Source organism: Falco naumanni, chromosome 2, assembly GCF_017639655.2.
Source record: "Falco naumanni isolate bFalNau1 chromosome 2, bFalNau1.pat, whole genome shotgun sequence".
Taxonomy (NCBI): domain Eukaryota; kingdom Metazoa; phylum Chordata; class Aves; order Falconiformes; family Falconidae; genus Falco; species Falco naumanni.
Window position 1 is genome coordinate 27,894,410 of NC_054055.1, and position 24,963 is coordinate 27,919,372.

General features: G+C 40.4%; 1 protein-coding gene across 1 annotated transcript; it reads right to left on the reverse strand.

Moving 5' to 3' along the window:
- Positions 1-4,075: 4,075 nt before the first annotated feature.
- LOC121084066 (coiled-coil domain-containing protein 169-like) lies at positions 4,076-23,436 on the reverse strand. The gene is made up of 5 exons (XM_040585191.1): positions 23,141-23,436; positions 16,974-17,056; positions 16,411-16,521; positions 16,278-16,318; positions 4,076-6,693 (listed from the first exon to the last, which is right to left on the reverse strand). The coding sequence occupies exons 1-5, from the start codon at positions 23,215-23,217 to the stop codon at positions 6,640-6,642; spliced, it is 366 nt and encodes a 121-aa protein (XP_040441125.1). The 5' UTR covers positions 23,218-23,436; the 3' UTR covers positions 4,076-6,639.
- Between the last annotated feature and the right edge of the window lie 1,527 nt (positions 23,437-24,963).

Genomic DNA, 24,963 nt, shown 5'->3' on the forward strand with positions numbered 1-24,963 from the left:
GGGTTCAAACAAATTAGTTAATAACCTGTAAAATTCTCTGCAAATATTAATGTAAGTTGTTTCATAGATGTCAATCCAGATCATGCTACCATTGAGAAAAAAGCTGTATATGAAACAACAATTTAATAAAATGTGGAAACTAGTTGGTTGCTTTTGTGAATGAATGCATGTAAAAACAAAAACATGAATGGTTGATCTGAATGATAGGTTCTTGAAGGTCTAAATAATTTACAGTCTCTCCCTTCAACCCTGCTTGTATCTGGACTAGTGTGGAATAAAAACATTTGAAGAAGTACTAATTAAAAAAATATCAGCTGGCTTCCATAATTTGAAGATCTAGTTCTGCATAAGGTTTATATTACAATTTATACGTTAAAAGGACACTGTCAACTGGAAGAAGGGTAGTTAAATCACTTAATATGAAAGTTAATGAGGAGAAACTATGCGGTTTGGTCTGCCTACAGCACATAACGGTCAAATGTCTACTGAAAAAGACTCTTTTGTCTTGCTGAGGGATTATAAAAAGCTTGATTTTTATTTTTTTTTGCTTCTGTGTCTGAAGCTGAATTTCAGCAAGCAAACCCAACTGCCTTGACTCTCAAGTTGTGTGTCCTTTTAATGCTGCTAAATGTAAATAATGCTACTTGCACACATCTTTCAAATGCACAGTGGCTAGCTTCTTCAAATAGTCTGGAGCTTAAAGACCAGCTTAAAAAACCACTGGCTAGTATACTTTTTTCTACACATAGCTTCAATCCACTTGGAAGACAACTGGATTAGTTACACAACTCCTTATCTGAGGTAACTTACCTGAGTCTACTTGTAGCCTAATGTGTGTGCGAAATACTAATTACCTGTTAAACAGACTGCCAGTCTGGCTGAAGCCAATGCTTCCAAAGCAGATAAAAAGCTATGATGATACAGTCTTGCCATGAATACGATCTAGTCAAGTAAGTGTCAGATATGTTCTTTGGAGATTATGGAAATATTGTAGAGATTTATTTTTTTTAAACAAAGAGAGACACATGCATACCTTCTTTCTTTTTTTTTTTCTCCCCAAAAAAACTTCTAGTTACACAAAGAAACCCTCGGGTCCACCTCTACCATCATACACCTGCTTTCATTGTGGAAAACCTGGCCACTATAGAAAGAACTGTCCAACAAAAACTAAGATTGTACAGGGGTTCTAGTGTTACCAAGCTTTTAAGTTTTTTTTCACCTTGGCAGTTACATAAATACATGAACACTCATAGTAAGAATTATTTCTCTTGGGGGTGAAATACGGAACTTACATGGCAATGTTGCAAAGCCTTTCAAAATTCAAGGGAGACCTGGAATAATAGATGTGTAATTTTCTTTTTTCTAGGTCATACTCACCAAATATGTCCATAGATCTTTCTCAGTGAACCTTCATACATATTTCCATCTATTTCAGTAGTACCATGTTGCAGTAGTACCCAACCTAACCAGCTGCAACAAGACTTTTTTACCATCCTATACCAGGCTAACTTCAATAAGCCATTCCTGTGCCTTTCCCCAGCTTGGCCACCAATCCCCCACAAGATTTCAAAATTTAATCTAATGTTTCTGCTGTTTCTTCATCCTTTTCAGGCCAGTCCACCCTGCTTCTTGCCTCTGCTGTGTTCAAAATCTTCCTTCTCCAGGGTCCTCTTCCAGTCAGCCTCTCCTCATCCAGGCCCCCTTCTTTTCTCCCAGGGCCTCTCCTTGTCTCTCCTACATCCAGGACACTTTCTTCCCTCTGCTTCTTCTGGGTCTCTCTTCATCCATTGCTCCTCTTCACATGCCCCTCCTTTTTCATACCCCTTAGAGCCATTTAACTACTTAGGAGGAACCAGCCACAGCTGCACCTTATCTACATCAGCCAACCCACCGCCCCTGAAGCCAGCCCACAGCTGTATATTATCAATGTTAATTAACCTGCCTTTATTCCTCTATAATTCCTCTAAAGTACTGAATTTTTTTCGGGTTCTAACTCTTTTTAATGACAGTTCAAAGCCTTTAAAATTTCATATAAAAACAAGATGCTTCTGTTGACCACGTCTATTGAATATTTGTGAGTTTTAATTACAGAAGCCTCCAGTTGATTATTCATGCTGTTTAACATCAATCACTGAAGGTATATACATGAGGTATGAATTCAACCTTCATATATAAATGGTGAATATAAGTTTCCCCAGGGACTGCTTCAGAATGCTGAATTAAGCTCTCACTCAGAAATTTGCTTTGGAGAGGGAGAGAGTTTGTGTCTCTTCTCTGCGTGGACGGTAAACTAAAGGATATTTCACTTTAAGGATACTGAAGTTATGCCAAAGAATGCCAACTGAGTTCAAAACACTGCTCAAGCCTTTGGTACAGCCTGGCTACATTCATTGAGGAAAGTAGATATTTCAGTCAAGCAACCTTTCACTAGGTAAAAGGAGAGGATTAAAGGCTTTCACTGCTTAGAATAATCACTGAAACGTCATTTTAAGTGTGGGACTTGAGATATGTCTGCACTTCCTTTCCTAACTGGACAAAAATTTTGAGTCTGTTCCCAGAACTAAAAGGAGCACAGGAATTCCAAGGAGTTTCATGATGCAGGTGAAAGATCACAATACAAAGGGTGTTATGATGACAAAGACTGGGAAATATGCAATACCAACTATTAATGCCTAAGTATGGAATTAATTGGACTGACCAAAAAGTGAATTAGAGAAACCATGCACAAATGTCTGAGTGGCAATGCAGCCAAGCTGGCCAGCCTCTGTAACTGCAGAGGAGGAAGCACTGTCGTTGTATCTTAACTTCAAAATCTGTGATACTTTCTAATACTAAAATAGGGTGAACCTACTGTTCATGCCCCTAGAAGCTGGGTAACTTTAGGGCATGCTAAGAATCTGTGCTTCTGCAAGACATTTCAGTAGTGTTTACCGTTGGAGTCATTCTCTGAAAGCTCATTTTGCTTCTGGTTTACATTTCAAAGGCTTCTTGCAAAATTTAACAAATAGCTGTTATACTGAGATTTCCTCCCCCTCTGACTTTTAGCAAATCTCATGTGTGAAACAGACTGAAGTATTCCTGTTGCTATAAACTAAGAAAATACTACTGTGTGCTGACAAGAGTGGCTGTTTTAGAATGCACTTGGTAGCACTTCTATTTTTCTGTCATAGAACTCCTTTTGTAGAAGTTTTAACATAGACTTCTTTCATTTATAAAATTTAATTACTCAGAGACTAACTTTAACCCGAACCAGCAATTTACATTTACCCTCTGGCAAAGGAGAGGTGGGATGCACTTCACTGCTTTCTACCTGTCAAGCAATGATTCTTTCAGTCTGATCTAATTTCATAGTTGATGCAATGATTAAGGAAGTTCCATAGAAAGAAAATTGTTGTTGCTCCTCTCTGCCTACCCTCCCCGCTCCCCCGCCCCCCCCGCCCTTTCTGGTATTGTGGCTAGGCTAATGTGGAGTAAGAAGACTTCCATTTATTAGCTTCCTTTGATAAAATCCAAAGGTGGGAAAAGTTTTCCTTTTACCCATCTTTTACTCTTTTCTTTTACCTTCCTGCCCTGCCCTCCGCACCTATGGCCGCCCCTCCACCCCCCCGGCTCGAGGGAAACTTATGCTAGACGGAAGAAGGAAAAGCCTCCCTTTTTATCAGAGGAGCTCCCCTCCTCCTCAGATGGTCCTATTCCAGATGAGTTATTATGTCTCATTTGTAAAGATACAATAACAGATGCAGTTGTTATTCCCAGCTGTGGAATGAGTTATTGTGATGAATGTAAGTGCTACTCCCATGTTTGTTAACCTAAAACATCACAATGCATTTAGTTTGTCCACAGCCCCTTCTCTCACGCAAAACTATATAGCCAACGCTGGTGACTGACTGTGGCCTGCCACAAATGGATAGTTAGGTATTTAATCCACATTCTTTGCCAAGGGAGAGTTGGTTAAAACCTTCAAAACTCAAACCCGCTCATGGCTTTTTGAGATGTGTTTTATTCATTAATCTTGATGTTGGTGCCTTCTCACCGTACTAGATAGTGGAAAGACCACTAGTCAAAATATCATGACACAGCCTACTTGACATCTTCAAATGTTACAACAATGAAATACCGAAACTGTACAGCTATTTGTTGCATACTAGACATTTTTTACACTATTGAACATTTATATCTTCATGTTCTCCATTCAAGACCACATTCACCCATTAATCATCTACGTATTTGTATAATTGATAAGAACACCCAAAATTTCCTTAGTTTGGCTAAAACCTATTTTGATGCTTCTAATTACACAGAAGTACTGGAATCTGAGGAACATATATGCCCATCGTGTCATCAGACAGATGTTTCTCCTGATGCCTTAAGTGCCAACAACTTCCTATGCTGGGTAACATGATGACATTTTTGTAAACTCTAAGAAAAGTCTATTTGTAAACAGCTGGAAGAGAAGAGTATATTAATTTTCATCTCCTTAAACAAGGTTAAATTACATAAGGCTACATTTACTTTTCAAATGCATTATCTGTTGTTACAGAATCTGCAACTCTTCAGGGACAACCTAGCAAATTCAGGTCATGCTTTTGTTTAACATGATTGCCTGTCTTTCACATTCAGTGTTAACATTGAAGTACCAATCTTTAATACCAGTGTTTCATGTGACATGTTCATATATCTGTATGCTGATTTATTTTAGGCTTGATAGCATTTACAGGAATACACAAGTCATTTTATCCTGTAGAGACTTTTGTTCATCTATCTACTAAAGTGTCAGATGACCTTTTTGTAAGTGTTCTTCTGCCTCTAGGCTGAGAACAACTTCATCAATGGAACTGGCTACACAAAAGGGCTCAGTAATTAGATTCATCAGCAGCTGTCACCACCACCAACTCCACCACCACTCGTGACTGTAACACCTCCTGCTGCTCTGGTGACTGCCACTGAACTTTCTAAATCTTCCTCTCTGTTAATCAGCAGTGTGTTGGAAGAGAAGGTAAGTTTTATTTCAATATATGCTGTTGAAATACTGTATTTATTAGAGCTTATTTTCCAACTGTTTGCATTTACTCAGAAGGGCTGTCTGGTTCCTGTACTAAGACAACAAGCATTACCATGTCTTCTGGGCCGCCAAGAAGGAACAATACCCACAACTGGAAAGTGACTGTAACTTTAGAATTTCTTTTAAAAAAATTATCTTCAGATGAGCGGAATGGGATTGCTTTCTTTTTCCTCTCCCCATTCCAAAAGGTCATCCGATGAAAAACGGTACAATTCACTCAGCAGGTGGCAGACCAGGCTGAGAATTGTATTTCACGGAAAATCAGTCTATGATGACTTGTAACCTGTTAAACCAGTCTGTAACATGTACTTAATTTCTACAACAGCTGATTTATAATTAAGTATGCACAGATAGTTGCGGAGAATACAAGTGGTAACTAATTTTTCAGTAGCTCTAATTGGATTGGTTTTAACAAAGAAGATCTGTGCTTGCGGTAAAATTACTTCAAATAAAACTCTAGTACGTGACTGAGGAACTGTAAGCACCTATCAAAATTAAACATAATTACAGAATGAGGTGGAAAGCCACCCTTTAGATAACTGGCTGGACAGGACTGAAGAAATTCATTTCCCAATAGAAATCAGCCTCCAACATTCTATTTTCAGTGGCTTAGCTGATAGTGATTGAGCAAATTCTTGGAAAAGTCAACGCTGTTGTTTTATGCCAATTTTGAATTTCTGCAATTTAGTCATCTCAAACAGCCAAGCTGCTTTCTCCCAGCTGGAGAGAGAGAGGAGTCTGTTTTCTTTGTTAATGCCATGCCAATATAGTCCTTCCTTTTGGTACGTATTTATTATAGATAGATTGTAAGGGTTTATAAAAATGTATATAATGTTAATATAAATGTAAAAATTTATCTTAAAGGTAAATCAAAACAAAAAACCAGTATTCATCCCACAGATTACCAAAAAATCTCAAATTCAGTAAGCAAGGAAAGAACAATTCAGAGACAAGACCAGGTCAATTAGGTCACTACGAGGCAACAAATCAGGAAACATACATGGAAGAAAAGAAGCTTGAGAGAAGACCAGCTAATATCTGTGCAGTACTTTGAAGCTCAGAATTGCAAAGTATTAAGTGCGTCAAGAAGTGGCAGAGGAACAGTGGGCACTTGGCACCTGAGAGATGGGAGTCTCTTAAGCATAGGCAGCCTCCACCCACAGTTGCAAAACTGAGTATAAGGCGAGAAGACTGAGGGAACTGCTTGGGGTGAGGATGTGGAAGGCAAGTATGATAATCAAGAAATGAGGGTAGTCTCAAATAAGCATTTTTCTCCGTGCTTTCTGTTTAAGTTGAGAACAGGAAGTGCTCACCACCAAGTTCCTGCTTCATTCATTTTCCTCTTTAAAATCAATGCAGAGCATAACAGTGACACAGGGGTTTGCGTTTCTTTAGAAGTTCAAATTGAGGACATCCGCATAGCAAAGGTACCTAAAGGACTCAGGCCCCAGCACTACCATTGTAACAGCAGTCTTTGTGCATATGCCTCCACCTCCCTTGTATCTTCCATCACCCCATGCGCTTCCTCTTCCACTGGCAGTACCACCGCCACCATTTCCTCCTCAGTTTCCACTTGGTCAGCCTCCATCTGCTGGGTATACCTTCCCCTGTTCCAGGATACACCCCAACTCCTGCAAACATGTCATCAGTCAACAGCACTACCAACAGCACATTCAAATACCATCCCAACAACAGCAGCACTTTCTTTATAGAATCACAGAATCATTTAGGTTGGAAAAGACCTTTAAGATCATTGAGTCCAACTGTTAACCTAAAACTACAAAGTCCACTACTAAAGCAGGTCCTTAAGTCCACCTCTACATTTATTTTAATACCTCCAGGGATGGTGAAACAACCACCTCCCCAGGCAGCCTGTTCCACTGCTTGACCAACCTTTCGGCGAAGAAATTTTCCCTAATATCCAATCTAAACCTCCCCTGGCACAACTTGAGGCTGTTTCATCCCTGTTACTTGTTACCTGGAAAAAGAGACCAACACCCACCTCACTACAATCTCCTATCAGGTAGTTTTAGGGAGCAATGAGGTCTCCACTCAGCCTCCTCCTCTCCAGACTAACCAGCCCCAGTTCCCTCAGCTGCTCCTCATCAGACTTGTGCTCCAGACCCTTCACCAGCTCCGTTGCCCATCTCTGGACACGCTCCAGCACCTCAGTGTCTGTCTTGTAGAGAGAAGCCCAAACCTGAACACAGGGTTCGAGGTGCGGCCTCACCAGTGCCCAGCACAGGGGGCGGTCACTGCCCTGGTCCTGCTGGCCACACTGTTTTGAATAGAAGCCAGGATGCTGTTGGCCTCTCTTATGTAGGGAGGAATTTTACAGAGAATGGAGACTTAAAAAGGAATACGTATTTGGCTCAATGAAATTGCGTTGTTTTTCATTGTTGTATTCTGATAGCATATCAGACTGCAGTCACACTAAAGTGCATCCGACATAAGCAAAAATGACAAAGAGTTTTATCCAACAGACTATTTCATTGCATATGGTAAACATGCAAAACTAAACCAAGACACGTGGAATTCTATAACATTCTCCAAAACCTGTAGGAATTCTAAACTGATTTTGGTTAACTAGGATGTTCACCTTTTGCACTGCATGCAGTACACATTTTTGCATCTTGGCCATGTTTTGTTTCTTGGTGTCCTTTTGGAATAAAGGTCAAGCTATAATTGTAGTAACAGTCAAACTGATTTTAACAGCGAAAAGAAGTCCAAACTCTATGAGTTTATGAATGATTCTCCTACAGGATTGGTGGCATATAGGAAGATTCAAAAGGAGCACAGGTATTCATTTTCCAGGTAAATGTTTTATATAATCCTAATGAGAAGGAGATGGTCTAGAACAATTAGAAAGAGTTCCAATCCACCTCTCTCTGTTGTTAGATGGACTGGATGATTCAAGGGATCAGCAGCGATAGGAGTTTCATATGTAGGTCACTAGCTCAAAAATGGCAGGGATTACAGTTGACTGATATTTATAATTGGGTAGTGGCTGTTAAAGAACGGTGCCTTTTTTACTAAAGCTTCTCTGTAATGACATCCTTCACCTCCTGACAGCCATGAGCAGGCTAGAAACTGCATAGGTGTAGTTTCTGCATCTCCCTAGTCTGATTGTAACTATTACCTACCTCAAAGCACTTTGTAGGAGATATGTGAGAGACATTGCCTTAATTTTCTCTTCTGTCTATCTCATGTGGATACATAAAGAGATTTTAACGTGGACTGCAGACTGGTTAAATTTTTCTTACAAATCAAAAGATCAGACTTATGTAAGGAAATCTCAAATTGGAGGAGAAATGAGCATATGTGGAATAAATTGTGAAGAAAAAACTCAGGGTAGCTGATGTCTTCTATCCTCAAAAAAGCCCATGGGCAGGAGTCTGAATAGCTCTCTTAGTAATGCTGTCAGTATCTTTCCTAGAGCAATGGCATTCATTACTGGAGGCTGAGTTTAGCTGCTTTTAGATATGATTTTTCTTGAAATGTGGTCACTATCCTTAGTTAGAGCTACAGGTATGTGCAAAATGTTGCTACAATGTTTGGCTAGAAGCCAGTCCTGCATGTAAGACTGCAAAACAAGTATTTTGCACCCTGTGCAAATTGCCAAACATGCAGTCAAGTTAAATTGACTAAGCTGGCATTTTAAAATGGAGCTTTACTGTCTTCAGGCTAAACCGTGTTTTCTTGATGCTTGATACTGTGCTGTAGCTACTAAGGCTTGCTCTTTTTGCATCTTACTGCAACAAGTATTTGCACTGCACGTAGCTGCTGAGCAGTGAAAAATGTGCACGTTCACATACCAGTAGAGGCCAGTATACACCACCTTAAATCCATCCATAACTAAGTAGTTCATGTGATAGAAGTGAGTGGAAACATTTACCCTTCCTGTATGTTTTTACACTTACAAAGCAGCAGCTGTTCTGGCTTATAAGCAGAAAATTTACATGTTACCATGCTCTTCAATTTGCAGTAGCAGTATGTCAGCAGCTGAAAGAAGCTTTGACATAAGCATATGGAGAGGAATTAAAAAAAAAAAAAAGTGAGAAAAAAATTGGTGTGAGTGGCTGTTTTAAATTAACTTCATTCATTTATTTTGTGTTGTGGGGTTTTTTCATTGTTTTTTTAAGGTCCAAGTCTCCCTACAGTGCTTCATCTCGGTCTGGAAGTTTGTATCCCTATTCCAAGCCAAGATCAGGTTCTTCCTCCTCTTGCTTCTGCTCTCAATCACTTAGTTGTGCCCACTCTCACTCCTACTCATGATTGCCGCCATATCAAAGAAGAGGCAATGGGAAGAGTCGTAACTATCGTCGTAGGTCAAGGTCACATAGTTATCCCCATTTAAGGCCAAGGTCACCCTCATACAGAAGATAACCATGCACCACCAAAGTCTCCAGTATTGAGGCCACTCTCCCACTAAACAGACTACACCTTAAGGGGAAGGACAACAGGAGTGTTTCAACAGATACAGAGAAGTTCCACCATATGATATGAAAGCTTACTACGGTAGACGAAACCAAGAGAGCCCATTACAGCAGAAGACGTTGAAATGGGCTCATGCTCCCAAGCAGAGCTGGGGATAAAACTTTGGTTGTGTATACCTCTCTATAACTGCTTGCTTACATGTTGAAACAAGAATGTATATCTAATTTATCCACAATTGGTAGAAGTAGGACATGAAGCAATTACCAGATCAGACAGTCCCCAGTCTGGTTAGAATCTTGTGTCTTTGTTAATTAAATGTAGTGTTGGAACATAATTGATTCTTCATCATCTTAGCTAGTGGACTCATCTTTTCTCTTGTCTGTTCCTATTTGAAAAAATACTGAAGATTTAGAATTGAAACAAAAGCTGGTTTATGAAGCATTACAAAAGACAGTGCTGTGTATCTTACCCGTTATGACTATACGCTTTTTTCCTCTTAGCACTAGTTCTACAGGAGGAAGCCCCATTAGAAAGAGTGGAGAAAATCCAGATACAAAAGGAACTGTCATTATGAACATGGAGGAGTATAACGAGGATATAACAGCACTTGCTGAAAATGTCATTATGATGATCTAGGTCCCTCAGTCACAGTGGAATAAAGGTGACTTTGAGTCTGAAGAGGAAGATATTAAACCTACCTAGGTGCCCACAGACGTAGGAAAACCTGCTAGCATAATAAAAAAATGTGAGTGCTAAGCTGCCAAACCCTGTACAACACAATGAAAAAGAAATAGAGCCTTTGGAGGGAACAGAGGTCTGCGAGGCACACAGCAGGCAGAGGTGAGGACTTTCAGCCCAAAGACAAAGCAGGGGGTAAGGCTGGCTAATGTCCTAGTCTGGGTGTTTTCATGTAGATGTGCCTGTGTTTTGCATCCAGCTTGCACGACCAGTCTGTTCTGGATTTTCTTGTTACTACTAGTCAGCATTTCTTAAGACCCATCCCACTTTTACCACCACTTTCTAGTGTGCCAGTGAACTGCTTTCCATTGTGCCCTGTCCTTGTAGTTCTGACTGTCCCCGTAGACCCTGGCCTTCCTGCGTGTCTAACCCTATGCCTCCTAACGACCTGGCCGCCAGCACAGGAAGGATGCTGGGGCTGCTGCTGCTGCTGCTGTGCTCACTGCCATCAATTATTCAGGGCCAAGAGGCAGAGCGAGGAGGCTGGTGCTGCAGCAGGAGGTGAAACTGTTGCATAATTCATTAATGGAGCATAGTTTTCGTCTCTGTTTCCTTCTCTGCAACTCCCTCTCCCTGTGTTTCAATGCTTTCCTGTGTTTCTTGTATCCCATTGCATTTTAATTTCTCTTTCTATGTTTCTCTCTCTCTGGTGCCCTGGTCTTATTTTTTAATTCCTCCCTCTGTCCTGTACCCCATCACTTCTAAAATTTTCTTTATTTTCTTCTTTCCATCTCTCTGTTCCTATTTTTTAATTATCTCCTGTGTTTCTCATACCCCATCACTTTCAAAATTTTCTTAGTATGGTTCTTCCTATCCATCTCAGCATCCTAGTTTTTTTAATATTCCTGTGTTTCTTGTACCTGATCAGTAAATGTTCTTTCTACATTGTCCTCTATCTCCCTGTCTTTATGCTTTACTTCTTATTTATATTTCTTGTACTCAGTTGCTTTTTAAAATTCCTTCTATGTCCCCCTCTATCCAGCTCCCTTTCTTGATTTTTTAAAAGTTCTCCCCTATATTTCTTGTACCCATCACTATTTAATTTCTCTTTCAACATTTCCCTTTATCTGCCTCCCTTTCCCTGAATTCTAATTCCTTATTTTTTTCCATATACACTGTCACTTTTTAAATTCTCTTTCAATGCTTCCTTTTGTTCTCATCCATGTTCCTGCATTTTCATTCTTTCCTATGTTTCTTGCAGATTGTCCCTTTAAAAAATTTCTGTGTCTGCCTCTATCTGATTCCCTGTCCCTGTTTTCTGATCCCTCCCTGTCCTGTACCCAGTTGCTTTAAAAATTTTATTTCTATGTCTCTATTTATTTCGTTTCCTGTCTTTTTTTTAATTTTTTCCTTTCCGTAGTACACTTTGTCAATTTAAAATTTAGTTTCTATGGCTTTTATGCAGTTCACTGTCTTTATTTTCTAATTGTCTCCTGTCTGTCCTATACCCTGCCACTTCTTCCAATGTCTACTTTTATCAAGCCTCGAATCAGCATTTTTAATTCTTTCCTGTGACATGCACCCTGTCACTTTTAAAATTAATTTTGTGTGTCTTTTTTCCCCTATTCCTATTTTTTATTTATTCTTGTCTTTTTCCTTAAAGCCATCACATTTTAAACTGTCTATGTTGAAGTTTATCCACTTTGCTGTCCCTATTTTTTATGTTTTCCTTCTATCCTGTGCCTTGTTGCCTTTTAAATTTTCTTTCTATGTCTACTTTAACCTATTCACTGTCTTTCTTTTTTAAGTTATTGCTGTCTGACATGTAGGACATTGCCTTTTAAATTTTCTTTCTATGGCTAGTTAATTAGCTTTCACTGTTCTTTAATTCTTTCATCTGTCATGTACCCCATCACTTTTGAAATTTCTTTTCTATGTGTACTTCAATCTATTAACTGTCTTTACCCCAGCCAAAACCAGCACAGAGAGACAGGATAAAATCTAAAATAGAGTTAATTGTCTTCATAGTAGTTAGTATGGGGCTATGTTTTGGATTTGTGCTGGAAACAGCATTGGTAATTCAGGGATGTTTAGTTATTGCTGAGCAGCGCTTACACAGAGTCATGTCCTTTTCTGCTTCTCACACCACCCAACCAGTGAGCAGGCTGGGGGTGCACCAGAAGTTGAGAGGGGACACAGCTGGGACAGCTAGCCCCAACTGACCAAAGGGATATTCCATACCACATGATATCATGTCCAGAATATAAAACTGGGGGAAGAAGGATGGGGCAGACATCATCAATAATTTTAAAATTAGGTTTTGCGTTTCTTTAGCCCCCTGGCTTTTAACATTTTCCTTCTACTTGTGTGTCTAAGTTCACTGCCATTACTTAATTTTATTTTCCTTAATCCCTGTTGTTCTAAAAATTTTCTGTTTGCTTTTATTCCATTCACTCTTTTTTGCTGTCTTTATTTTTTTTTCTCTTTCCTTATGGCACTCACTTTTTAGTTTTCTTTCTACACCTCCATTTTAGTTCGCCGTCCCTATTTTTTTTTTTCCATTTATTTCCCCAATTTGCATTGCTTTTAAATTTTTGTACTTTTATGGTATTTGCTCTCTGTACTTCACTGTCATTTCTTTTAAATATCTGTTGTCTTTCCTTAGTGTCTTCGCTTTTTAAACTTTCTTTCTACGTCTGTTTTAGTTTGCTTTCCCTATTTTTTAGTTTTTCCCTTTATTTCCCTCATCCCTTTTGCTTTTTCAAATGTTTTTTCTATGCCTACTTTTATTCCCTTCACTGTCTTTTAAAATATTATTTCTTCTCTTTCCTTGGCACCCTCGCTTATTAGTTTTTCTTTCTATGTTTCTGTTTTAATTCATTGTCCCTATTTTTCACTTTATTTCCCTAATCCCCCTTGCTTTTTAAGTTTTCTACTTTTATCTATTCGCCATCTTTATTTCAATGTCTTTGTTGCTTGCCACTTTTAAAATGTTCTATATCTACTTTTATCCCATTTGATGCCTTTAGTTTTGAATTATTTCTTGTTCTTCTGTCTCCGTTCTAGTTTGCCATCCCTATTTTTTGATCTTTTCATCTTTTAATCCTGTGGCTTTTAAAATTTCGTTTCTCTGCCTATTTTTATCTACTTTGACATCCCTATTTTAATTTTTTTCCTGTCTGTCTCATACCTCATTGCTTTTTAAATTTTCTTTCCATCACCAGTTTTATCAATGGGCCTCTTCTCATTTTTTAATTCTTTCCTGCCTGTCATTTAACACATCACTTAGACTTACTTTTTATGTTTGCTTTTATCCAGTTCACTCTCTTCACTTACTGTTTCTTGCATTTCCTTAGCACCTGTTGTGGTTTAACCCCAGCCAGCATGCCAGGAATTGTAGTCCACCATGGGACAGCACTGGAAAGGGACTGCACCAGGCAGAAGAGAGGGGACTCTCTGCACCCCAGGAAGGCTGTACCCTGTTGTTGTGCCTGATTTAATTTTTGAAATATGTTGCTCAAAACAAAATCTACTGTCTACTGTTGCCATATTATAGAAATTGTATCACCTTGCTGGAAGAATCACACTGCTATCTTTCCAAGAATCACACTGCTATCTTTCCAAAGAGCTTCATACAACCATAGAATTATTTAGGTCAGAAAAGACTTTACCATTAACCCTGCACTGCCAAGTCAGTCCACCATTAAACCACAGCCCTAAGTGCCACATCTATAGGTCTTTTAAATACCTCCAAGGATGGGGACTCAGCCACTTTCCTGGGCAGCCTGTTCCAATGCTTGACAACCCTTTCAGTGAATAATTTTTTCCTGTGCAATATGCACAAGAAATATATATTCCTATTCATACCCAACTGCAAGCTGAAAGCTGAATATCATAGCGTGCTTTTGATTAACATACACACACACACAATTTTATATATACCCACTCTCAGCATTTTTACTTTGAGCAAATGTGGATTGATGACTGGCTGCAAAGCTCTTCGTTTTCCTACACCCACTCACCACATCTGCTCTTTATTCTCATCTGTGGAGAAGCTAAATATTCCCACCTACTCCCTCGAACAACTCTCCAAAACATAAAAAGGATTTGGATAAACCTATATGCTTAAACAGCACAAAATAATCTGTGTATTTATTTTTTTTTCCTAGTGTTTTATCTCCTAAAAATTTAAATAAAACTGGAGCAGCTCTGCATTCTCCAAGAGTATCTGTAAATATCCACTGACTTTTCCGATATTTTCAGTGAAAAAAAACCAACATAAAAGATATCTATTTTCTTCCCCTCTTTCCAACTCCTGAAAATCAAAACAAGGAACATGAAATATTTCACTAAATCCCTAAGGACTTTTTTTCTCCTCTCTGGACAGACCATAGTCTTTAGGACAGTACTAAAACTAGCAAGAATGTTTACTACGTGAAAGCCATGTATCAGATCAGAAAGAGCAGTTATTCACACCCTGCTTACAACAGATAATCATTCCTACTAATAGGGCATGAAGCTTCTTCCAGGCTCAGTAAACTCCCATTAATCTTCAGAACCTGAAGCACAAAAAAGTCAGATGGAAACATTTCTGTAAGCATAAGCAACTGGAATAAAAATCATCACAGGCCTGCCTTATAATGTCCATTATTCCTACTTATGTGACAAGGCATTATCACATCTTTATCTACCTTCCCTATTTACAGAGTGAGTAAGACGCAAGGTGCAAAAAATTTCAGCAGACAACAGACTTAAGAAAAAATCAGTACTGAATATAAAATTGTTTTCACTTTATTTACAACTTTTGAAGAGTAGACGGCCAAAATATTTGCTGGTTTTATCTTGCCATTTTCTCCTCAAAATCGCAGAAAAATGTTTTATGCTTTGTTGAAATGCAGGTCATGAAATACGAATGTATTAAGGAATAACATTTTCAAAATGAAAACAGATACTTCCTTCAGTGTTGCAAAGATTCACTGTACAATGAGGAATTCCTGTAACTCTATTATGCAAAATGTTACTGCAACTATTCACCTATGTTACCACAGCTGATACAAAACTGGGAGTAGTGACTGATACACCAGAGCACTGTGCTGCCATTCTGAGGGGCCTCAACAGGCTGGAGAAGTAGGCAGAGAGGAATCGTATGAAATTCAGTTCACCAAGGGGAAATGCAGAAGAAATAACCCCAGGCACCAGCATATGCTGGGGCCCACTGGCTGGGAAGCAGCTTGGCAGCAAATGACCTTGGGGTCCTGGTGTGCGACAAGATGACCACAAGCCAGCTATGCACTCTTGCTGCAAAGGCAGCCAATGGCCCCCTGGACTCCCCATTAGGAAGAATGTGGCCAGCAGGTTGAGGGAAGTAATATGTCCCTTTTCCTTAGCACTGGTGAGACATATCTGAAGTGCTGGGTCCAGTTTTGGACTCACCAGTATAAGAAAGATATGGACTTCCTGAACCAAGTCCAGCACAGGGCTATGAAGATTGATTAAGGGACTGGAGCATCTGACAGATGAAGAGAGGCTGAGAAAGCTGGGACTGTTCAGCCTGGAGAAGAGAAGGACCCCAGCAATGTGTATAAATACATGATAGGAGTGAATGAAGAAGAGGAAGCCAGCCTCTTCTCGGTAGTGCCCAGTGACAGGACAAGGGGCAATGGGCACAAATAGAAACACATGGAATTCCATCTGAACACAAGAAAGCACTTTTTTTTACTGTGACAGTGGTCAAACACTAAGTGAGTCCATGATTTTGTGATCAAGGTTTAACATTTTTCATTTATTCACAGAACTAGCCCAGCTACTCCTCATATGCCTTACTGCAGATTCAATCACACAACCTTCACTCCGTTAAAATTTTCACTGCTTGGTTCTCCCCAACATTCACGTCTTACGTGCCTCCTAAATAATGATTTTACTCTATAAATTTATAAGTAACTGCATTATCTGAAACAATAAAAAAGGAAGCAGGACTGATTGTTGTGGTTTCTAGACCAAGGCTGCTGGTATTTTTTTATCATGAGAAAACAAAAGATTATACAAGTTCTTCAATTACAGTGTTATTTATTGCTAAGCAACTAAATGCCATAGTACTCACCACAGGCATTTGATCAAAGGTGCGAACAATGGACAGTTTATCTACAAATAAGCAGAAAATTTGACCCATTGATATAATTTCAACATATAATCACTAATTGTATCAAAAGCCAGTTATGAATACGCGTTTCTACCTGCTGGATTTCCACGAATAAGCTCCATCTTGTCCTGAAGAATATTGATTTGCCTTTCTAGCTGTTTGTTCAATTCTACTTGTGTCTCGTATCTGGTTTTCCATTCATTACCTTAAAACAAATACAGGATTATTCTATCTTCCACATTATTTCATGCTGTTTAAAGTAAAACTTAGCATTTTTTCAAACTGTTCCCACTTTTTTTCTGGAGACTGAGAAAGTCTCAAATTAGTAATCCTCATAATGAGGATCTTTGCATACAAAAGAGCTCGAAAATATAAATCAAGGGATTTTTTCACAGGGCTTACTGTGGCCAGAATATTAACCAACTCTATGAATTCATGTTATTCATAGTTTCATTAATAATTAATGAAGAAAGCTAACATGGCAGCATGTAGCATTCCTTAAGTTCACATTTGCAACATCACACCTCTAATAGCCATGTCTGAAAAGGGAAAACTTGTATTTCTAAATAAAAATATGTATCTCTGTAGGGCCTTCACAAAATAATTAATATTTTTGTGTTTCCTAATCAATTAGCAAGACTGTTGTAATTCACTTACCTTCATCTTCAACACAGCTAAGTCTTTTTTCCAGCTCTCTTACAGTGTTTCCTAGTTCAAATATTGAGATTTCAAGGATTTCCCTGTGGTATTTAGAGAAGTCTGTAAATTCACTATTGCATTAATCTTATTATTAAAATTACAAAGAATAAAGCAAATATATTTTCAGCTGCAGCATCTATTAGTCATTCCTATGCAAATACATCATCTTGCCCATGCTTTTTTAATGTATTTTTCTCTACAGATACTACAGTGCCTTAAAAACAATGGAAGCATTTCTATGTCATTAATAAAATTACTTCCATAAAAAACAAGACCAGTATTTCTTAAATTTAAAAAATGTCTAGCAGACCATCAGAATTAAACAAATGTAGAAAAGACCCTGGCCTTAATTTTTCATTTAAAGAAGATGCCCAAGGAATATGTTTTTTGAAATGGGAATATGCCTGAGAGAGATGTGCTGTTTGAAATTCTAATTAATTCTTCATTTTGACTCACTAGTCAATGATTTTCATTTTCTAAATTGTACCCATAACAAAACCAATCAAAGCATACCATGTATTATGACTACCAGAAAATAAAGCCAGTGATTACATTGAATTTAACACAAAAATAAACCAAAACCAGGAGCTAAAGCCATCATGTCTTTCAGTATCTTAACCTTGTGGGAAAATATATTTCTGGCAATTGATTACTTCTGGTGGGGCAGCCAGACAGCTGGCAAGTACTATGGAAACTGGGCTCTTTCTGCCTTGGAAGGTATGACCAGCAGCAGAAACTAGCAGAGGACTTTGGTGAGAGTACAACCCACCTGCATGCAACAGACAACATGCTGAATGACTCTCATCCTTTAAGATGTTACTTCAGTGTGCTACAATGAATCATAACCATCTCAATCACAGCAAAAGGAAATCACTGCTAACTAAATTACCGGCCATATTTATGCCAACAGCCTGGTTCTTTTTGGAGATGTCTATGGATAAATTCTCCTGCCTATGAGTTCTCAAGAAGTCAGCCCACACCAGTGTAGGTTGTAAGAAAAACACACCACACCACAACACAAAAGCAGTTTGTGATTTTGTCCTTTAAAGTTGTTTGGAAAGTCAAGGTTTAAAATAAAACAACCAATGGTTCTTGGGTGCCTCCATTTTTCAGTGCCCAAACTGAGATACTTCAAAAGAACTGAGAACGAAACTCTTCAAATAAATCCCTTTGGAAAACGCTTTATAATACCAACATGACTATAGATGCCTTTTAAATCTCACCCGAGTTCATTAAAACAAGCAAGAGAGAAAATAGTGTTGTCCTATTTTTTGGTGTGTTTTATTATTTTAAAGGGGAACTTCCATGTCAACACGGATCTTCTCTTTCTGAACATGTTCATAATGAGAAATGCTCTTAAGGAAACAGTTAATTGGCCTATGAGACATCAATGCTTTGACGATAGAGCTGATTAAGAAATGGTACCACCTGTTGCACTCCTCATGCTCACATTCAGTTGGTGACATTTCTTTTCTATAGCGTGAAACATCAGATTTCAACTGAAAGCTGCAGAAGCAAACCAACCCATCTTAAGAAACAGAAGAGGTATGCCTGGAATAAGGAAAGCTGAAGAGCTGAAATAGGAAAGAAATATAAAGAAGAGTAATTTCAGTGCAAGAAACACACTGGAGAACAGCAGGAGATGTTTGAATGGCAGGGGAGAGCTGGGTCTTCCCCTCCCTCCTTGCTCCATTGCTCTTTTTGTCTCTGCCAATGTTAAATCAGAGACAGGGGGACAAAGGCAAAGAAATAATGAAAGTATTGGTAACTTGCTGGAGACAAAATGGTTGTGGTGAAAGCCCCAGCAAAAGTTAGACTTGAAACACATAGGTCAAAAAGCTTAGATGCAGGAATAGCAAAGGAAATTTGATTTCTGCTGCCTGTTTGCTTCCACTCCAAATGAAATACGCAGATGGCTAGGAAGAAGAAAGACAAAATCTTACTACATTGCTGGTATCATTCCAACACAAATAGATAAAGTTTCTGTAAATCAGAACCCCTCAGTGCCTGGAAAAGACGAAATGATGACGACAGTGAGTGCTAAAATGGGATTTTTGGAAGGAAGTAACACTGAAAATTAGACACAGTCAAAGCTGTAACTAAAGCTGAGCTATCAAAATGAAATTGCTTTCCTTTCTAAAGAAATCCCAACCAGGTGCTTAGACGGATGCAGAGTGATAATACAGGAAGAATCAGTTCTTTACATCCAGTGTTTTCAGTTTTTAGTTTATGTTACCATTACAATACTATATACAACATTGCGTACATTAGATTTTATTATTCTTTCTGCACCATTAGCAAAACTGCCAGCCAACTCCAATTATATTTTGTCCTGATGAAAGTGTGTACAGAAATGATAAATTGTCAGGTGTCAGACTGTAATTGCTACACTGACAGAAAGCTGTATTTTCATTTGGCAACTGAAACTGTTTTTTTCAAAAAAATCCAATTATTATTAAACATTTAATTCTCCAATAGCACCCAGAAAGTAGCCAGGGTGGAACCTCGCTATTTTAGTCAGTGTATGTGCAGTAAATCACAGTCCCTGCCCTAACAGAGGATGCAGAAATAAATCACATTGACCAACTTGGTAAATATTTCAGCTTTTTAATGTAACAGAGTATTTTGCATTTCTGGAGTTATTTCTAATTGTGACAGGAAGTGATGGTCACACCATATATTTTACTGTGAATTTAATGCAGCTGTCCTGCCCAAAGACTCAGTCTGTACTTAGAGGGACTGTGGTGTGACTTTCCTGCAGCCTCACATGTGCTAAACATAGACACATTCAAGCACTATGAATCTTTCCCATGTCAATGGACAATTTATAGTCATCACAGAAGAAAGCCCTTAAATCCTGGAGGCTCACATTTAAGTCATCAGGGGAGCATAACTACATCCTTGCATACTAAGCATAACAAGAAAGCTCTCTTGAAAAGGGGAAAAAAGCACAGTGCAGAAAAGAAGGCTGTGATTGAAATGATAAAAGAAAAAAATTGCTAAGTTTCTCTTTAAGACAGCGTACAGATGTTATTTTACTTGAAAGTGACAGCCACCTAGGATGAAAGCCATTTTCTTGCACATTTTGCTATCCATATCTGGATATCTGCTACACGTATCAGGCAAAAGGCTGCCTGAAGCCATTTTCTGTAGTGGAGAGAGAAGCCGGTGAAACATTACAGGAGAAGCTCAAGGCAAATCATCAGTTCTAGGCTATCAGCTCTATAACATGACAGATCTTTACTGATTCCTGTAGAAGACAAAAGTATATAGATGCCTTCAGAACCTATGAATGAAGCAGAAACAATGCTGTGCAGTGCAAATGGCACCACAAAGAAGAGCATATACGGTATTGAAAGCTACAGACTTCTCACACTCGCAGTCAGGAGCGTGCTGGGAAAATGCTGCAGCTTTCCTGGCAAGCAAAGCCAGAGAAGCTGAAATCTCACAAGCTGAATTAACACACAACTCCATCAACATTAGTAAGTAGCTGACATGCATAAATATATGGCTTTAAGATCTCTTTATTAAGATGTCTACTGCAGCATTATATGCCTTCTCTCTTTCTCTCAGAAACATTTGCCATGACATTTCCCAATCAAAACCTGTACTGAATCTTGATTACAGTAATTCAGAGTCAAATTTAAGTTGACTTTCATTAAAGCATTTGAAAGATTTCACAGTACTACATCCACAATCACCGAGAACCAGCAGGTACTTTAGGTACAGACCCCCTTACATATATGGATGATTGAATTTACTCTTTGATGTAAAAAATCTCTTCTTCATGACTGTTAAATGAGAGCAGGAGGTGGGCTGTTAGCAAACTGCCTAAATGGTACAATAATCAAATAAGCCAGTAAAAAGAGGCATGGGTGAGATGGCTGTGAAAGAATGCAGACATCTATCTGCAAGCCAGTTATCCTCATCTTGCTTTATACCCAATGGAGAGAAACAGGCACCTCCTAGGGTGTGAGTCATCTCATGCTAAAACAGCCAGCCAAAGTAGGTCAGATGAATCACACCTTCAAAGAGCTCTTCTGTATTCACTGACTACACATGCCACTGGTTTAGATACAGATGTCTAACAAGCCTGGTCATCAACAGTCAGGTTGAATAAACAATCTCTGTGAAATCGACAATACTAGTACTGTCTATTTGCACACACAAGATATACATGGGAAACATTTGTAGAATCCACCTGAAGCAACAAGTCTTTTACTGTCATGCCATCACAATAAAGTTTTTTATTAAGTATATATATTCCTTTCATTGGCAAATAAGCCACCACTTCACAATGTGTCCTGGACTTCGGGCACAGTCTCGCAGAAGATTCTCAGGGATGTTAGCAAGAACTTAAGGTACATAAAGAAATCAGATTTTCATTAACAACAACAACAAAAAAATATATCCAAGCAGTGCAAGAAAGCCAATACCATTCTGCAGTTGATATGTAGAACACACATCCTACTGGCACACTACTATTCAGGAGACATAGTAAAAGGACATTTGCTTACATGTTGGAAGCATGTCTAAGCTCCTTTTTGTGTCATTTCAAACACGGAAGCTGTGTACCTATTTTGACTCTGTTAGCATTGGTTTCGCCCTTTCCATTAATGAATACACATTTTATAAAGTCCATAATTGCAGGACTAGTTTGAAGAGATCTGCAGCCCAGACACTGAATGAAACATTGTCCAGGGAGAAGTCAGCATGGAATAAAATGTTTGAAAATTGTATGGAAATGTAAATATTAAGGGTCTGACTTAAGGCAGCATGGGAGCTTCTGACATTTTCTAACTTTGAATTTATTAACATTCAAAAGGCAATCATGTTATTTAACACAGGGGAAAAATGTGTAACTTCCTAAGTAAACTGAGGAAAAAGCCTAGAATCCCACCACTGCAGGAGAATCAGCAATCACCAGAGCACTGAAACATTTCCTGCTTAAGCAAGGGAACTAACAGGGAGCAGTAACCAGTCCTCATCTTCTCTGCAAACTGCAGTAGAGAGATGCCACACCTTCCCTATAGATTTCAGAGATATTTGCTGATAGTAGAGAAGGGTGAAATCCAGCTTTCCAGTTTTATTCAACGTTGTGCAAATAAGTGTGTATTACGACCACCTCATTGTCCATCAGGTTCTTCTTCCCCCAGTCAGGCATGCACCCACGTAAGGTCTCTAATGTTTTTACCCCATCATGGCTTCCAGTCCCAGTGTACTGGTTTGGGCTTGGGTGCGGTTAATTTCCCTCACAGTAGCTCATATGGTGCTGTTCTGGATTTGTGATGAAACAGCGCTGATAACACAGTGATGCTTTGGCTGTTGCTGAGCAGTGATCACACAGCACCAAGGCCTTTTCTTCTCCTCACGCCACCCCACCAGCGAGTGCACAAGAAGCTGTGAAGGTGACACTGCCGGGACAGCTGGCCCCAGCTGACCACCAGAGTGCTGCATATCACCTAATGCCTTGCTCAGCAATAAAACCTGAGGGGGGGTGGGGGGAAGTTTGCCAGGGCTGCCTTGCTTGAAGATTGCCATTGGCCAGCTGGTGGGGAGCAACTGGAGTTTTTCACATCGCTTACTTTTCTTGGGTGTGTTTGTTTCCTTTTTCTTTCTTTATTACTTATTACACTGCCTTTGCCTCAACCCACATATTTTCTCAGTTACCCTTCCGACTCTCTCCCCCATCCCACTGGGAGGGCAGTGACCAGGCGGCTCTGCAGCGCTTAGCTGCCTGCTGTGGTTAAACCACGACGCCCAGTCTTGTCTTCCTCGCCTCTTCCGCACCAGCCTCACCTTTGTCTGAAATTATTTCTCCTGCATCTTCAAGCTCCTCGGGCCAGGGCCAGCGCCAGCCCTTTGGCCAGCTGTCCCTGTTGGCCACCGTGCCCCGTGCCCCACCCTGCCCCACGGCTCCCGGCTGCGCTCCGGCCGGGCCGAGCCGTTCCCCCCCGGGCGCACAGGGCCTCCCAGGCCGCTCCGCACCCCCGCATCAGCCGGCGCTCCCGCCCCAGGCAGCAGCCGCCATTTTGCCGCAGGACGGCCGGGGCTTCGGCGCGGCTCCCCGGGACAGCTGGCGCCTGCGGAGCTCGGCCTCAGCCCCGTCCCCGCCGGGCACTCACTTCTTCCGCCTCTCTCGGCCCAGCTCCAGCGCCAGCCGGTCGGGGCCTGCCGCTCGCCCGCCGCCGCCATCCCCCATGCCGCCGCCGGCCCCCGCCCAGCGCGCACTCCCCGCGTCGGCCCCGTTGCGCGGAGCGACGGCCGGTGCTGGCCTGAGGGAGCGGCTCGGCGCGGCCCCAGAGGCGGCGAGCGGGGGTCCTGGCCCCCGGCCCGGTCACCCCTCGGGGCGCTCAACCCCAGGCACCGCGGATCTCCCGCTGCCCGGGGAAAGCGGAGCGGGGGCCGCCCAGCAGCTGGCGTCGCCTTTCCCTGTGGCGGTGCCCCTCAGCCCGCCGGCAGCCGCTGCCGGGAGGCGGCTTCTCCCCTCTGTCAGGGAAGTCCCCGGCGTGTGGCTCGGGCCGCGCCAGGAATTAATGGGAAAAAACACAATACAGGTTTGGCCCAGTTTGCGTGCTGAGCTTTTTGTGACCTGGGACGCACAAATAATGTGCAGATTGTTCTGAACACCTGGACGTAAAGTAGCACGGTTTTAGGATAAGCGCTTTGACCCACACATAAAGGCTGGCACAGCATGGCAGGGCCCGATGGCCAAAGGGAGCCCAGCCGGCATGTTGGCATCCCCAGCAGTTGTGATCAGTGCTGGCCATAAAGTAGTTTGCAAGAACCTAACTTGCGACAGAAAGCTTAAAATAATCGGTCTTAATCATTGCTGATCAAGTCAATTAGTCAATATACACTGGCTACTATTTTAGTGGTCTGGATTCACGCTCAAAAATGTTTGATGTTGCATTTTTCAAACAAGGAATTTCAGATCTGATGGCTTCCTCAAGGTAAAGCTTTATGGGTGGACTGAATTAACCTCAGCTCAATGCTGCAAGAGTGGCATCACCTCTGCCAGGCTCTCCCTGTCACCTTCTCCGGCAGCTTCAGTGCCAGCTCTGACATCTAACTCCAACAGGCCAGTGCAGCTCAGGAAACCTAGAAAACTTGTACCAGGGAATGCATTTAATGTTTGCAGTTTCTGCTGGTTAGTGAGCTGAAACGGCTTACCAGCTGCTTAGAAAAGCCCCAGAGCTGACGCAAAAGGCAGGGTGAGACTGACAGCGACCAGTGTACTCTTGGATCAACTCACAATTTCACGCAACCTAGTGCTCGTTAGAGGAACTATCTGTTCGCTTTCTCAGGAAGGAGATGGACTGTAATTGAGCTTTACTGGTGTACTATGAAAAAACACAGGGTGCATTTTCTCAGTTCAAGTAATTCTGTTGCATAAGTAGCAAGCCAAAGCCAACAGCCCTACAGCTTGTTGGGTAACACAGGCACTGCTCTGAAGTTTAAAACAAGGGTAAGGGTTATGTATTACCATTACTTTTAACATAGCATAAATCAGCATTGCCATCCAAAAGTTGCCCCTGAAATCTTGTGAAATTTTAGGCCTAAGGTGCTAGTGCATGACACTGGAATGGCCCAGTCTAACACTTTATTGATACTGCAACAGCGGGGTCACTAATCCAGTGTCTGGGGGTAGAACAGTAGGATGGAGCATAAGAACCTTGATCGTAAGAAGAAAAAGTCATTTTAATTTCATTTGTCTGACAGATTAGAGCAGGAGGTGATTTTTGACAGTCTCGAGTTATAACTGATGCTATCATCTAATCACTGAATTATCACTTGAGGTGTGGATTGAATTAAAAATTGTCTGAAATACTTTAATCAAGAAACAAATTTTAGAAGAGTGCTGCACTGTAACGCATTTAAATTTAGCTGCTCATTTTGCCTTCACAATTTACTGAATGCTACCTTTTTAAGATATAGACTGAAAACA